This window comes from Furipterus horrens, unplaced genomic scaffold (assembly GCF_987537825.1).
Source record: "Furipterus horrens unplaced genomic scaffold, mFurHor1.1.pri manual_scaffold_2, whole genome shotgun sequence".
NCBI classification, from domain to species: domain Eukaryota; kingdom Metazoa; phylum Chordata; class Mammalia; order Chiroptera; family Furipteridae; genus Furipterus; species Furipterus horrens.
In genome coordinates, this window is record NW_028327172.1 from 70839671 (window position 1) to 70856526 (window position 16856).

A 16856-nucleotide genomic window follows, 5' to 3' on the forward strand; every position below is an offset into this window, starting at 1 on the left:
GGCAGGATCAGAGAATGAAGAGAGGGCACCTCCTCCTCCCAACAGTGTCCTCTTGGGAGGAATATTTACTTGGTTGATTTTGTTCTGCTGCTTTAGTCACTGAGATCCCACCTGAATTTGACCACTTTACCATGTGACCCTTTTCTGCCAAAGCCCTCACCCACTTCTTGTGACCCTAAGACACTAAAAAGGGAGTTATGTCTTCTGTGTCCATCCTGGTGCTGCAGACACATCTGACTCCAGCCCAGACTCTGGGCCCAGGCTGCTTACGTGAATTTCTGAGTGACAGTGGTCACTGGCTGGCTCTGAACCCAGGAGCCCCAAAAGAGGACACTCAGAGGAGATCAAAGTGATACTGTGTCCCCAGCCCAGCCTCCTTCTTTGTGTGGAGGAGCTGGGAGTGGTGGACGGCAGGCCCAGTGGTCTGGATGTCGTCGGCAGCCTTCTGTCTCGAGAGACGATGGTGTAGCTTCTTAAGAGTCTATCTGCACCACCAAGAATGGTTGTGCAGTCCGACTCGGGAATGACACGGTACCTGTCTCCTCCCGTGTTGAATCGACATCTTGTGATGACGCTGGAGTGTCCTCTCCAGTGAAGCTGAAGCTACAGAGCCTGGGCGGGGTGATATGGAGGGTCTGCTGTTGCCCATGCAGCAGACCCCCCAGTGGTCTGGATGACTCATTTCCTTTTCGGAATCAAGAGCATGTGCTGGTGGAAGCCAGGCCCGTGAGGGGGGCATCGGCTGCCTCTGGAGAAAAGCAGCCAGTGAGGCTGCCTCCGCACAATAAAATGAAATGCAATTCCACAAACATTTATTGAGCACCCAGTACACAAGTTCTTCGGAAAAGCAAAGAGCAAGCGTGAGGGAAAGAAGAGCTATTTTATCCATTTATTATATACAATATTAAGGCACAAGTTTAAGCAGCAAAGAAGAGGAAAATCTTTGGCTGACCACCAGTATTGGCATTTCTGGGGGGACATACACAGTGTTCTTGGACTCCCCCGACTCTGTACACAGACCTGTCCACCTGTGCAGCTCTGTACACCTTTCCATACAGACCAGCAGACTCAGATGCCCTGATGTTACCCCAGAGTCCACTGGAAAGCACGCAGCAGCGGCCACCGGGCCCGGTGACACACACGGCAGGCAGCAGGAGTGCTGGCACCTGTGTGGTCTGGGTTCTGGCTGCGGTCACTGTAGGTACCTGCCCAGAATCCCACAGACTCTGTAAGTGCCTCGTGGAGGAGGAGGTCTCACTGTTACTCCTCAGGGGGAAACACACCTTAACTCAAGAAAAACCACTGTGGATCAATTGCTTACATTCTGTTTTGTAATAAATATGCACAGGGGTCTATATGTGAATAGAGTCCTAGGCAAAATCACATGTATACACACCACTGGGCATCAAAGCCTCTAGAGCTGATACAAGAACATGCCGTATATGTACTTCATTATATTGAGAACAGCATTTTAACTCTGCAACAAAGCCAAGTTTCATGACAAACACCTCACTCAGAGCAATAAAATGAAATGAAATTCCACGAACAGGACAATAACATGCACTAAGTATAACATGGCTTTACAGGGTACCTACTGGAGGCATACGCTAAAGAATATGCACCTACATCCGGGTGTAGGCAGAGATATGAATGCATACAAGGCATGGTGCGAGAACAGTTTTAAAATGAACCCACTAGAAGTTACATGTACTCATGAGGACCATCCTCCTTAGAAGGGGTCACTTTGAGAGACTCTTGGAGTCCAAAGACTCACTCCAAGGAACACCTTAGGGTTTTTGGTTTTTTTTTAAAGCTAAAATGGGGTGACTTAATCACACATCTTTATCCAACTGAGAGAATGACTTGGAATTATTTCCAAACTTAAGTCCATCTTCTAGGATGAAGATCTCTGAAGCCTAAGAATAATCAAACGTACAAGCTAGGACCCAAAGTCCCTTCCAATAGAGGTGCTTGCAAAATGTTTCTACTGGGGCAGCGTGGCAGTGACCAGTCTAGTCTCCCAAAGGGTCACCTCTTCTGGGGGAGGTGAGATGAAACACTTGGATCTTCTGGATACACAGAAAAGAAACGTGGCACACAACCTCATAGTCCCACCTCACGTGTATGCACCTACATATACATGTCTTTATATACCATTAAATTACTAAACAAGAGAAGGGTATGCTACTTCAAGGAAGAGAAAAAAATTGCTCACTAATTAGCTCCAGAAGAAATCCATTTACTGAAATGCTGTGCTTTTCATGCTCCCAGTTGATCAGCTTCTAGTAACGTCTTAATTACTCTGCCCATCTCCCATGGAGCTGCACATCAGAGCCAAACCCGCTCCACACTGCTCGCACTGAATGAAGACATCGTAAATACTGATGAATTAACCAGAAATGAGACAAGAAGACCAACGTTCATTGAGCACACACCATGGCAGGCTCACGGTTAGGGATGTAAAGAAGCCACCTGTGGGCTGGCTGCTCTCGTGACTAAAAGCCTTGGCCATTTAAGAACGTCCGTGGGCACCCGCTCACCACGACCACGGTACTCCTTTGCTCAGGAGAGCAAGGTCATTCGGAGCACACAGAAGCACGCTCCTCTGGCACCGTGAAGACACAGAGCAGGACTTTGGTTTGGGAAAGCACACCTCTCTGACCAGCACAGCACCCCACAGTACATGCATGAGCTCTCTGCCTGGAAACCTTTTAAACCCCAATCTATTCTTCACTCCTCCTGGGAACCCAACCTCGCCCGACACCTGTGCTCACCTGACTCCCGAACTCAGAAGGCTGACACAAAGCGACAACTCCTTGGTCCATCAGCCACTGCCTCCCGAGGACACAGGTGGCCGACGGCCAAGCCTGGAGCCAGGAGAACAAATAGCACTGATGGCCTACTCTGCAGGGGGCATCTGGCAGCCTCTTCTCTCAGCAACAAAACCACTGAATTGTTCAAGTTCACAGCTAATTTGGAGCGACTGTCTGGATATCCAGCCCAAGCCCCATGCAGTCAAGTTCACACAAGAACTCCAAAGAGCGAGCCCCACGGGACTGAAGAGAGGAGGCCCCCACCACTCTCTGCCCTTCAACCAGAGCCCTGGGAGGGATGTGGCTGCCCTGTCCCCTGTGCCTGCTTGGAACAGGCCGAGTTCAACACCATCCTTTGCTGCCAACTCTGGGAAGCAGAAGGAAAACTGAGAGGAAAATGCACAGCCCCTGAAATTAGGCAGCACACAGAAACTGCCAACAGCACATTTGAGAAGGAAGCAGAACTACTGTGATGGTTTTCACACAAAGCCAGAGCATTTACCCTTCATGCTGCTATGACCTGCAAGTTCCATAATCAGACACCACCAGGAACTTCAGAAGAAGTCCAGACCTCTGTTTGGTAGATGGATTTGTGGCCATGCTTATAAAGGAATTCAAAGATTTCCATCTATGCCTGGTGTTTAGGGGCAGTTCTAGGAGCTCTGGGCCTAGTCCCATCTCTTAGCTCCTGAGACTGGGGCAGCTGTGTGCATGTCACACACATCGCAGACTGGGGAGAGGGCAGGCCGAGGTGTGGCACCAGCAGAGAGATATTACCCGCATGTCAGAGGCAGTCCAGCTCCTCTTCAAACCTGCGGTTCAGATCCCGGCTTCTCCTGGCTGCAAGGCTTTGGGAAGAGCCCCGGTTTCCTCCTGTGAAATAGGAGAATAAACTTGCCCCTGCTCCCGGATGGCTTGAGGAGTCATTAAAAGGTGCTTACCATAGTGCTTGTGTAGGGTCAGCACTAAAAACTAGAGCTGCTATTATTTCTTCTGAAAATCAAATGAGATCATCTGTTGTAAACTGCCCAGAATGCAGAGTGGATGCTCAGGACTGACAGCCCCCTTATCCTACACACAAGCAATGAAGCGTCAGGGGCCCTGGCTTGGTGGGAAAACTCTCATAAAAGGATAGTTTTTAAAGCTACAGATCCCCTTTCTTATGGAAGAGTCTTAGCAGGCTAGAAGGAAAAAGATTGACAAAGACCATCGCACACCTGAAACATGGCGGTGTCCGTGCCTGCACTCCTGACAATTGACAAGCCTGGCATCTCAGGGGAATGGAGGAGAGCGCTGTGCCCAGTGCCGGAGGGTGAGGAGTGCTAGAGCATGATGGGGAGGTCTGGGGGAAGATGGGCTGTGGCTCTCAGTCTCAGCCACTTCTAGGAGAGACAGCCCAAGTTTGGGGTGGCCCAGACATGGGCAGGGGGTAGGGGGCTGGCAGAGGCAACTTGCCTTCCTGTCTAGATATTTTCCTTCCTGGTGCATCCCAACATTAATGCGGGGTGCCATCGACTGAACCTCATCACCCATAAAAAGTGATGAGAAGAGATTGGAATGGGGACCCTCGGTCCCATGCATAGCAACCCTTTCCTTGCCGCAGGGCCTCCGTGCCCTCTCCGCACACCCCGGGACATTTGGTAAGCCCCTCACCCCAGAGCTGCTCCGCTTTCCCAGGCTGCACAGTATTCGGTGACCCTGCAAAAACACCTCATTACCGGATCACTGCTCCTCTTTTCTGACCCAGTGCCTCCCAGATTTGTCAGGAAAGCCTCTCGTCTGAGGAGTCAGATGGGGTCTACGGCCTCACTCACTCCTGGCTCTTTAGCATGATATTTTCATCTTACTTTGGATAACTTGCCCCAGACTGAAATCTTGAAAAATCAGGTCAAACCATATATATCCTGGCCTATTAGGTTACAAAGCAAGTTCACAACAGAGAAAAACTTAACACGCATGCACTGACAGTCATGAAAGTCTGCGAGCTCATCGGCAGCGACCCAAGCAGTGTGACGGGGTAGGGGGAATGGGGAACGTGCTCAAGAACGACACAAGGAAGAGTACCAGGTGCCTGGTGGGATTCTGGATGCCACCAAGTCAAGTGTCATTCATGTCCTGAAAGTCTTACCCCAACAGAGCAACAGGGTGGAAATACCAAACCCTGTGCCAAAGAGCTCACGGGAGAGAGAAAAAAGCCAGGGCCATGATCTTAACGCAAGAGGTTACCCCGGCCATGGGTATCTGCCTCGTCAAGGCTTCCCTGGCACGTCAGAGTGGAGTGAACAGCTGCAGCCCAAGGGAGCAACCAGGAAGCCAGCCTCTGGGTTCGTCCCGATGGTCACTGTTAAACACAGCAAGAACGCTGACAGTCAGATGCTGCTCTTATAAATACCAGACCTTCCCTGCCATGTCTTATTTTAAAATAAAAAAAGGGACAGAAAGAGTGAAATTAAAGAAAATGAAGCAAAAACGGAGATGAAGTCTGGAAGGTAGGAAGGATGAGCACCAAGACCATCGTTCTGTTTAGAAAATACTGCCAAGTCCACAAAGCTAAGAAGTCCCATAAACTCCTGGAAAATCCAAACCAGGCACGTAATTAGATGAGGACCATATTTTAAACGCCCTGTCATCCCTCGACATTTCAGCTCATTGTCACACCCACACATATTCACAGGACACCCCGCAGATGGCAAAGGTGACATTACATTACATTACATTAATGCCCAGATGGGCTCTTAGGGATTTCTAGGGGGTTCTTCTGAAACAAAAGATGTTAACAGGCAAGGAGAATGGGCGTATTCCAAGGAAGATTCATGTTCAGGTTTATCTGTTTATAACCAGAAAATGGGTGTACACAGACCCTCCCCATGAAATACATTTTCTTCTGTACAATGAAAAATTCCATTTCCCGTTTCTTCTTTGTTTCCAAACCTCCATGCATCGTCTCTTCCACCATATGCAATAAAAACCCACAGCATTCTTTTCATCTTCATTCACGCAGGTCTCCTGTTTTTTTTAACATTTATAAAAAGTGTTCTCACTAATCTGACATCTTTATCAGTTCCGATCATCTCTGATATTCCATCAACAACCTTCCTGATCGTTCTGCTCCCTCTTTGCCACGTTTCTCATTTGTCAATATCTGTTATGAAATTCAACAGGGATGCCAGCGTTAGATGAGAACCTCCATCATCTCCCCCTCAGGGAACTCAGGCTTGTGGGGCAAGCTGCTGCCGCGGCCTCTGTGGTCAGGTGTCTTCCCGTGGCCAGGAGAGTTCTCTGCCAAACACAAGGGAAATATCAATATCCCGCTCCTGAGGAAGGACCCGGGTCTTATCAGGTCTCTCCAAAATGGAACCATTTCAAATACCACTGCTCACCAATGTATGTAGCAAAGGCCACATAATCTGGCCCATAATGGGGCCAGATACTTTTTACACATTCCCGTCTTCTTGGAAAAGGGCATTCCAGGAATTAAATTAAAAAAAAAAAAAAAAAAAAAAAGACAATGCTGCATATATTTGTCTATTTTGTAGGATGAAAATAAAGAACTCCCTTGAAATAGTTCATTTATGCCCCCCAAAACCCCACCTCCTCACAATTCCCAAAGGGAGCTATCTCCAGGACTAAGATGAGTCCCCAGGAGAAACCAAGTCTATGCTTTGCTCAGATGCTTCTAGACTCATCGCAAGCTCACACCTCCCAAACTGTCTTCTCTTAAATGTTTTCACGTGACCATAGTAGTGGCCTGAGGGTGGTGCCAGAAGTTCGCCTCCTCTGTGGTTAAACTTGCCTTCTCCTTCAGTCAGGAGGCGCTCCCGATTCCGAAGCCACATCTATGTACCCCACACCTCTGATGCCCCTGGGGTCTGCTGCTGGCTTCCCCACACCCCTTGGAGCCTGTCTATTTCCACCCCTCGTAGGGAAAGGCTGGGTACAAAGCATGCACTACGATGGCACACTCAATTGGTGTGCTCCTTTGAAGGGTAATAAATTATAAGGGCCTATGCATGTTTTATTCCCATAGCGTAACCATCATCATAAAAAAAACACCCCCTAAAGTGAAAGCTGACTGGTGGCTCCGCTCCCTCCCCAGCTCAACAGAAGGCTCACTCTGTCAGGAGAGAGAGCTACAGGTTTCCACATGTAGAAGGGGGTCAGAATCTCTTACCCAGTTTCTCTGTTGTCCCTTTGGCCACTGGGTGTTTCAGGACTGGGCTGTTGGAAGGGGTGGTGCCCAGCCGGCCGCGGTTGGGCAAGGAAGCCATGTTGGGCCAGAAGAGCTCAGTGCTCTTGTCGGTCTGGGTGCTGCTGTCCTTGCTGCCTGTCTTGGCGTGGGCGCTGCTGGCCGATGTGGGGGCCCCTGTGGGGGACAGCGCTGCGGCAGGCGGAGTGGGCAGCAGGGGAGTGGAAGTGTGTTCATGGTTCTCCTTCCCCAGCAGCAGCCCTGGGGGCAGAAAGCAGCTCTTTCAATGCCAGTCTTCAAAACAAAACAAAACAAAACAAAACAAAACAAAAATCCCCCAGTCTTGGAGATAATTTCCTCCTTGACTGAAGATTGCTGTATTCATTCATTGATTATTTCAACAAATGCATTTATAAGCCCCGATACATTGATAAGCACTGAGGAAATTTTTTAAAAAAGGAAAAGACCTAGTTTCCTCCCTAAAAGTTTGTAGGTTTTTTTTTTTTTTTTAAGGGAGGAATTGTAAAGTCAACTGGTTTATAATCTAATATGATAACTAGTTGGATAAAATTATTCCAAAGTGGTTCAAGGTGCCTAATAGCCAGTGCTGGGGTGTGTGTGTGCGTGTGTGTGCTGCAAGGCCTCTCAGAGCCGATGCTTGCTGCACCTAATGTGGCCTGGGAGGGTGGGCCTTGAGCAGTGTCTGTGTGCTTAAGGAAAACTGAAGGATTCCCTAGTCCTAGACATGGTCCCACCAGCCTGTCCTGCTTCTGAATGGCCCACAATTCCACCCCACCCTTGGTACTGGATGGTCTATGCAGTGCCAGATTCAAATACAAACTAGTTTCCAGGTCAGAACAACACTGAGTTGTGCACAGTACTACCCAGAAGAGACCCCTGCAGCTGACAGCCCTGGCCCCAAGAAGCAGGAAACCAGCTGGGCTCCTGAGAAGGGCCACTTAGCCTCTTCTTCCTCTGAGCTGCAGAGTAGGCGGGCTGGGGGCAGGGAGAGGAGGGTGTGCTGGCTTGGGAAAGAGGGGCATGATGGGCAGTGCTTTTCCTTTTCCTCAACATCTCCCAGCAGAGACAGACAGGAGAGTAACGTTTTTATTTCTAAATAATGAAATACAGCACACATTCAGGAAAGAGCCAGCGCTCCAGAACACTAGCCTGTAGAAACTGTGGTCAGCACAATCAACTATTTGTTCACCTATCTCAACTAGCCAGCAATTCATAAAGTACCCTCACCAGGGCTGTTTCAAGGTGCCCATTCATTACTCAACACAGAGCAATTCAGTTTGTCTACAGCCGCTGCTCCTCAAACGTAATGTGCCTATGAGTTACTCGGATATATTGTTAAATGAAGATTTGATTCAGTGGGCGGGACCAGAGACTCTGCTTCTCGAATAAGCTCCCAGGTGATGCTGATGACGCTGGCCCACTGACCACACTTTGAGTAGCCAGAGCCTTTAGCTAGGTGGTTCGCACACAGCATCTCACTTTGTATTTCACAACTGTCCTATGAGACAGGTCCTGTTGTTATCTTCTGTTTTGGAGATAAGCAAATAGGAAGCTCAGTGGCACGAATATCTCACAGCTAAGAAGTAGCAGAAATGGGATCCAATCCCAGATGTACCTGACTTTACACCAACTTGTATTCTGCCCACCTAATCGGCTCCTGTCAAAACGCAGCAGTCTGACAAGGATGTTCTTGTGGAAATAAGCCACTAGGCAGCCATCTCACCTGGGAGCCCCTGAGCCATCAGGAAGGTACACACTGTCACCTTTACCTCCTTCCAGAGCCCCTCTCTGTGTCTGTGACATATAGACACCAATTCTATGACAGTAATGGGAGGAATACCCATGCAGCGAACACAGCAATTCTCCCTGCAGACTGGGTCCGGCTCCCAGGCCGGTGTAGATGTGCCACATGTTAAGGGATATAGGCACAGACACCAGAGAGATGCCCGCCTGGCTGGGTGTCACAAACCGGCCTGAGCCCATTGTAGACTCTTTACCAGGCTTCTGAGCACCAACCCCTAGGCTCTCTAACTGGGGTGGGAGCTAAGTGTCCTTGGGAGGGTCTTTGATGATCCCAGCTGCTGACCACACACGTCTTCTTTGAAGTACATTTCCTTGGAGGGCAGGGGCTGCTGATGCGACCATGGAGGGACTTCAAACAGAGATTCTGGCTGGGTGCCTGTGATCCCCCAACTGTCAGGTTCATACTGGAAGCTCTTACCCCCTTTGGCACGAAGTAGTCAGGCCCCTGCTGACAAAAACTGGCTCTCAGCTCCACAGATAAACAAAACACACTCTGACCCAGGGAAATGCATCAACGGAGGGCCAGAGCCCAGAGTGGCCCGAGTGCAGGGGAAGGAGCGGAGGGCGCGTGCCTGGGAACGCGGCCCGCAGGCTCAGTGAGCCCTTCAGCAGGCCGGCCCTGGCCCCGGAAAACCCATTTGTGTCTAAAACCACATCTGCAGAATCCTCAAAATTCTGCCTGTATAACGATACAAAAAGAACAATGACCACCAACCTCTGATGCTCGAGCACACTTCTTCCAAAGTGCTTATTCCCCAGTATCTCAGCTCGCCCTCCCCACAGCCCCAGGGATAACAAGTCAGACAGACACTGCCCTGCTTTTCTAGGTGCAGAAGCAGAGGTGGAGCAGTCTTAGAACGGGTCTGGGGCAGAGCCGGGTTCAGAGGCCTGACTTCTAAGGGCTTTTCCTATCAGAACATTTTATGCTGTAAGGGTAGGTTACCTCAACTTTCAACAATAATGGTAATAATTACATGAGTCAACCCATGACTGACAGACAATCTGCTGGTAGAGCCTTTGCTTCCACAGAGTCCATTTAACTCCCACAACCAGAGTATGATTGATTTTCCTCCCCATTTCTAAGTCAACTGAGACTTGGAAATATTCAGTGGTATTTCTGTGTCTCATGAGGAACAGAGCCAGATACCACAGAAGTGTCAGGACTCTTCCCACCAGATGAGGTTGCCTCTCAGTGCTGGCATAGCTCTTGCTTTCCAGACGTGAGGCCGAAGGTAGTGTGGGGCTCACCTATGCTCCCCTTCCAGGTCCTCTCTTCCTTCTTCTCCTCAGCTAACTGGTTGCTGGTGAGAGAGGTCTGGCGGGAGTGTGTCCCGGTGGCCGCGGCAATGGAAGGGACGGAGCGGGCCGGCCGTAGGCTCGAGGAGTCGGTCTTCCCGGCATCTTTACGGGATCTCTGCTGAAGGACCTTAATCATGGCGTCCTTCTCTATGATTTTGGCGTGGAGGTTTTTAATGCTGTGTAACAAAACAAAACAGGTCATAATCAAAAGCCATTTGGCTAGAAAAACTCGAAGCATTGCTCTCAGGCTGCCCCAGGGAATTGAATTATAATTCAGGATGAAGAATGAATTGCAGTAGGCTCTTCAAACATTTATAATCTGCAAATTGTATAAGATGGATCTTTTGTAGTAGACTAAAAGGGTGCACCTTCTCCGGTCCCTTGGGAGACTCTGGGGCTTCCTGGGAACCGTGAACATAAGGTTAGACTGACCATGGCCTCCTAGCAGGGGTTTCTGGGACCATGGTGTGCTCAGGGGCCAGCCCAGGGGCCTGGCTGTAGGGGGAAGAGCAACAGGAAGCACAGAACTGTGAAACCTCGCACAGGGTCAGTTTCCCAAGGAAGCTAATTTCCCTGCTTTCTGAAAAAAAGCAATGAAAAGATGAACAGGTTTTCTGGGAGAAGATAATTTTTCCCAAGATGGGCAAAAAAAAAGAATCAGAAAACATTTGAGTTCTTCTCACAAGTTGGATAGTAACTCGCTGAGCCCCTTGGCTGTCCTGAGCAGGCAGGGGCTCGCCTGTGAGCAAAACGTTGGTCACTGGGGTCTTGCGGTGAGTGACCAGAGTGGAGCCCAGTGTCATGGCCGCACACACGGCTGTTCCTTACGTGTATTCCATGTCCTGGCACCTCCTGGTGGCCTGCACCACCTCCTCCTCCTCTTGCCAGAGGTGGGCCTCCAGCGAGCCCTCGCCGTAGCTGCCGTTCCTCGAGTGGTTGATGACTGTGGTGTCCCTGGCAACACAGGACACAGAGGATGATGCGAAAGCTCACGGGAGGCGTCCGAGGACACCGCACTACAAATAGCTCCCGCAAACTCCTTCGCTCCCTTTCCCTCTCCAAGATCCTGGCCAAGTCTCTCCCTCAACTTGACAGAATTAAGACAGTACCTAAGGAAAATGAAATAAAATCCAAAAGTAAAAACTCCCTGACCCTTCTACTAATGACATGGTGTATGAAGCTATGCTGCTTGCTATGAATCTGGACACTGCATCTACTGACGCATGGATGCTATTCTTATACTTGTTAGTGTTTCTCTTTCACTTACTTATCCTCTCTGACATTCTCAATCAGAGTTGAAGTCTTACTTCTACTCTTCATCCACAGAGCAGCTGTCTCAGTATTCTTACAATGAAATGGAGACTCAGTAAATGCTTAACACTTGTACTACTGGTCCTCTTGGACGGAGGTTGAAGCTGAAATCTTCCATCATGTTTGCTTTCTAGATCCTTCTTGTTTTACGAACCGGGCCCCTGCCTAGGACTCAGGTCCACTCGGCGTGATGGCCACGCTAGCAGCGCAGCAGACAGACGAAGGCACACACTCCGTCCTTGGGAAGTCCAGTCCAGGGGGTGGAGGAAAGTGAGGGACAGACCCAGGCAGACTGAAACGCCGTGGAGCTGGAAGCGGGTATCTGACAAAAACACTTGGTCAGAGAGAACTATCCCTGCCACCGGCTCCAGCAGCTTAATCCCTCCTAGTTAAGGATGGCTGGCGACAATGAGGTAACGGCGTCACCTATGTGATCTAAGTCTGCCTTAGCCTGAAAGGTACAATGACATCTCTGATCTGCGAACACTAAATTAATAAGAAATGATCTAGCGAAATAGTTCACATCTCTTAAATTTCATATTCCGGTGCTACAATCATATTTAAAATCTAATTAGCTCTTTTCTAGGACATTCAAAAGCAGCAAAATAAAAGCACCCCCGTGGACTCTTTTTTAACAACAGCCGTCGACGAATGAACATTTCCCTCAAGCCGGGACTGGGTAAAGCATGCTGCACTGGCATCTCCTTTGGTTCTTGCAGCAGCTTGTGCAGCAGGTATCATCCTCCTCACTTTACAGGTGACTTTGCAAGAACACCCAGTTAGCAGAGGTGGAAATGAATTCAAATCCAGATATGTATTAACTCCCCACTGTCCATGCCCTTGACCGTCACTGTACACTCCAGAAGTTGCCTGTGTTTTTATGAAGAAGGCCACGGCGAAGATGCACGCAGATAAAATAAACCCAGCAAGTGGACGCACGTGAAAATGTGGCTTAAGTGCAAACGGTGGCTCAAAATAAATCATAAAGCTCAATAATGTGGAAAAGAAGCAAAATGCCTTAAACATACTGGCAAAAATACAAATTCACTCTGTGGTGCACAAAAAACATCAATAAAGGAATTAGTGGCTGGAGAAACATTTTCAACCAATTTACTTTTGGAGAATTCATTCAGACCCAGAAACAAACTTAAAAATTTACATTTACTGCCAAGTAGGGACAGCAGGCACAATGAAACAAAAACAACTTAGAAGAAAAATACGTAAGACTCTCAAAAAAAATAATTACATTGCTTTGAAATCTGTAGTTTCAAAACCATAAAAAATAGGCCCAACCTCTCAAAATTCTGATCCACAGTGCCAAGACACAAAAATCAGTTGTTTAAAAATCATTACTTATTAACAGGAAGTACTCATTAGTGGCTGAAAAACACAAAACTAATGACTGGAAACACTAATTTTTATCAATGCATAAGTAGCCATTTAGAATTTAGACAAGAGCTCAGAATTTTGACCTTTCTCAAAAATCTTTCCTTCAACAAAAAAGCAATGCTAAAATTGCAGGTTTTCTTTGAAAAGAACATTACGATTGGAGCCAAAAACCTGATTTTTTTTCTCAGGACTGTGGGTGGTAGTGGTCAGTAAGGGGGAGGGTAGTTTTCAACAATATTATTAGGTGCTCAATACATGCAGAAGCAAAGAAGTGGCAGAGGCAGGAGTGGTGGAAAAGGTCTCATTCTATCTGCCCTGTTCTCTGAGGTCAACAGACATTTGCTCTTGCACGAAGCATGAACAGACTAGGCTAGCGTCGTGGGAGTGGCTGATGGCGTTTGGGTTGTCTCCTTCTATTCCCACCCCCGCCGCCCTGCTCCTGTGCCCCCGTAGAGGTCTCATGCTTCACACCTGTTCACTCCCCCTACTTCTAATTTTACATTCCAGTCCCATCCATTCTCAGATCCCAGATCCCAAACGTGCATCTAACTGGATAAATCGACAGTTGCTGAGACAACAATGACACATAGAGGTGCCCGGCGGTCGTGCTTCCAACATAACACATTGGCACTGCTATCGGGCTTTTGTGTTCTCAGTCAGTGGAACAGGGTCTGGTTCTCTGCTTGTAGCCAGCCAAGAATCATAATTTCCATTTCGGAACGAAGTAAGAGGCACTCAGAAAGGCTTCTGCAGAACCACACATCTCTGGTCAGCAACGGCTGGAGAAACCTCGCAGGCGGATGTCCTGCCTGCCTGCACAGGGTTCTCTCCGAGGTGCCACAGGGCAGCACTGGCAGCCGTGCCGTAGACCAAAGCTACAAAGGCCGAATGCCTTTGTAACTTTATGGTGGCTTGTTCTCTCCCTCAGGATGGAGAGGTGATTTACTTACGACCTTACAAAGCAAAAAGCTGAAGGTAAAAATATTCCAATTATGTAATAAATATCAAGAAATATTTCTAAGAGTTTCAATGTTCTCACCCATGTGGTACAAACACTGAACTGGAGGCGGCAACTTCCTCCAACTCTCACATCACAACTGCCGCTCTGACACACAATACAGTCTGTTCCCACTCCCAAAGGCTCACTCGGATGGCGTATTGTGGGGGCTTTCCCCACAAAGCATAGACATGCACAGACAACACGCAAGCACTGGAAAAGGATCCCCAAATGGCCACGAGTCTGCAGGTCTCCCCAGGTGTGAGTGTGCTGGGCACCCAAGTGGCTACATCTGTGCCCACGTGGGTTGTCTGCTCTCTCTCCAAGTTCCTGGAGGAAGTTCCTGAGATTATGGCTAGTGACTTTTCTCTACCTGAGTAATGAACATGAGAGCCCATGAATGGCTTACAAAGTATTTGCCCTCTACCCTAAAGAGCCTTCTCTTCCTCATTAAAGAAGAAAAAAACACATCCCAAGGCAACATGGGACTGGCTAGCCCAGTTTTATGGATGCGCCTTTGGAATTTGAAGATCTCCAAATGTACTGACCCTAAATTTTAGTGAATTCCAAACAACTCCAAATTAAATTCCCCATGTAACTTATGGACAAAAAGCAAACTGTGGGAGGTGAGGTTGGGGAAAGGCAGTGAGAGACTTGACTGGGAGAATGCATAGCCACTCAAGTAGTATAGCACCATGCATGCAGGTGAGTTCCGGAGGTGAGCTCTGGAGGTCATGCATGCAGTTGAGCTCTAGAGGTCAGCTCCAGCAGTCATGCATGCAGGTGAGCTCTGGAGGTGAGCTCTAGCAGTTATACATGTAGGTAAGCTCCAGAGGTCAGCTCTGGCAGTTATGCATGCAGGTGAGCTCTGGCAATCAAAGGGAGGTAGCTGTTCACTCAGACAAGAGGAGAGTTTCACAGAATTATTTTGTGAATTACTGAACATTTTGAGCTAATTTTGAAAGAAGAAATAAGGTTGTGCACCTACAAAAAGGAAAGAAAGCAACAGAGGTAATAACTGATAGCAGCAGAAAACAATTTCAAGCCAAGTGAAGTCAGACTTGAAGTCAGACAAATCTCACTTTGACGTGTGGTAGCACTGTGAATGGGAATAAACGGCTGCACCTCTCTAAGCCTCATTTCTTCACTGCAAAATGAAGATAGCTATAGTTGCTCCTCTCAGAGCTGTTATGAGGATTAACTATTCTGACACTCACCCATTGTTAAAGAAAGAACATGAAATAGACTTTCACAATACTCGAAGACCACATAGCATTCCACTCTGTGGACGTACTTTACATAGCTGAATGGAACCCCTTTGCTGGATTCTCTGCTCGTCTCACCTCTCAGCGGCAGCGGTGGCTGCAGCATTCATGGCAAAGTGCCGGATGGTGCTCTCCTCCAGGTACTTCTGCTCCCACTTGGTCATGTCGGCCTCCAGGGCCAGGATCCGCTCCTCCTTCTCCCTCACAAGTTCCATAAGGGCCGGGGCATTGTATTCCGGCATGCTGGCTGGTGGGCCGTTTCCATGTTTCTGGAGAAGCAGGAGAAATAACATCTCGATGCTGAAACGGAGCTATAAAGTAGACCACATAAACCATGCCTGCATAGTTTCCCACATGCAGCAGTCAGGGTTCATCCAGATCCTCAGCACATTCACACATGTTACCATCACACTCTTGCTTCCTCTCCAGTATGGTTGGCCAGACTGAGTAGATCCTAACAGCAGGATATCCCATCTGCCAACTTCTTCTACCTCTTTAATAGTCATGGAACTTTATAATAGAAATAGAAAGTATTATCCCAATTTTACAGATGAGAAAACTAAGCTTCTGACAGGTTAAACGAATTGCTCCATGTCTCTGAGCTAATCAGCAGTAGGGTCAGGATTCGAACCTGGATCTGTGTGTCCATACAGCTCTGCACAAGTGGCTTGTCCAATGTCCTGCAGTTAATTTATACAAAAGCAAGAAGAGGAACTAAGTCTTGGCCTCACCACGAAAGTGATTCCGATGTTTGTTTTCCCCAAGGCCACAGAACTGGAAGTGAGGTGCCCTAGCACATATGCTCTCCCGGCTGCAATGCTCTCATCTGGGAACCACAGACATTAATACCTGCCCCACTTAGAAGCCTGAAAATCAAGTAAGATAATGTATATGGAAGCATTTAAAAAACTTTAAAGGGCGAAACAAAGTAAAGTGCTACAAAAATCCTTTAATGCAAAGCCAGCCATTTCTCTTCATCATGTCTGTGAGACAGGAAATAAAGCGGTTCTGTTATCTGGGCTGCTCACAAGCTGAGGATGTTCACATTTCAGATTTGCTGCCTTTCAACTCAGGTATGCTATTTTCTCTAAACAGCATGACTTAGAGGACGATGGGGTTTTGATGAGGTTCTGACTTCAGGGGAGAATGATTTCACCCCTGCTAGTCTGTGACCCCTCATGTTTTTCAGTGATCACAGATTGAAAACGCAGAGCTGGCTGCAAGGTGAGAGGTACCTGAACGCTTTAGCCTGAACCACGTAAGTTATCTAGGGCAACAGCTGGGTGTGAGCTGCCCTAATGGAATCTAACCCTACCAGAGAAAAGAGAGCAAATGGGCCTATGGGCTTTTGTAACCATGTTTGCATTCAATTTTTTTAAGCTACAAATACAAATAATTCTAGGATCTTGCCAGTGACCAATATTTAAGCAAGAATAGACAGAAGGTACATGACTGTCCTCACCGATCTATGCAGGAAGTTACTGTATTCCACCTCCCCAGCCAGGCACCTGGCCTCAGGCAGGAGGACCTCAAGTCCATCAAGACAAGAAGCTCCCCTGCTCTTAGAAACGTTCCAAGGAAAAGATCCCACAGCCTTGCTAAGCTGCCATCTATGCCGGTCAGTGTCTATTTAAATCCTAATGTTGCCATCTTAGCTGGCTTATTTTTGCAGAATCCTTTTGACCTCACATGGGATCATGACAATTCTTCTTAGAGCACCTAATTCAGGTCATTAGGAGTTATTAAATAAATGTATGGATTTCAACACTCAA

General features: G+C 48.0%; 1 protein-coding gene across 5 annotated transcripts in view; it reads right to left on the reverse strand.

Annotated features, from left to right (window-relative positions):
* Positions 1-875: 875 nt before the first annotated feature.
* Positions 876-16856, reverse strand: part of AMOTL1 (angiomotin like 1) — a 145142-nt gene continuing 129161 nt past the window's right edge. For all 5 annotated transcript variants that reach the window (XM_090265841.1, XM_090265838.1, XM_090265839.1 and 2 more), the window contains 5 exons: positions 15163-15353; positions 10951-11076; positions 10072-10298; positions 6985-7260; positions 876-6092 (listed from right to left, as the gene is read on the reverse strand). In XM_090265841.1, coding sequence (XP_090121967.1) covers positions 5986-6092; positions 6985-7260; positions 10072-10298; positions 10951-11076; positions 15163-15353 — 927 coding nt within the window. In that variant the 3' untranslated portion in view covers positions 876-5985. The remainder of the gene's footprint in view (positions 6093-6984; positions 7261-10071; positions 10299-10950; positions 11077-15162; positions 15354-16856) is intronic.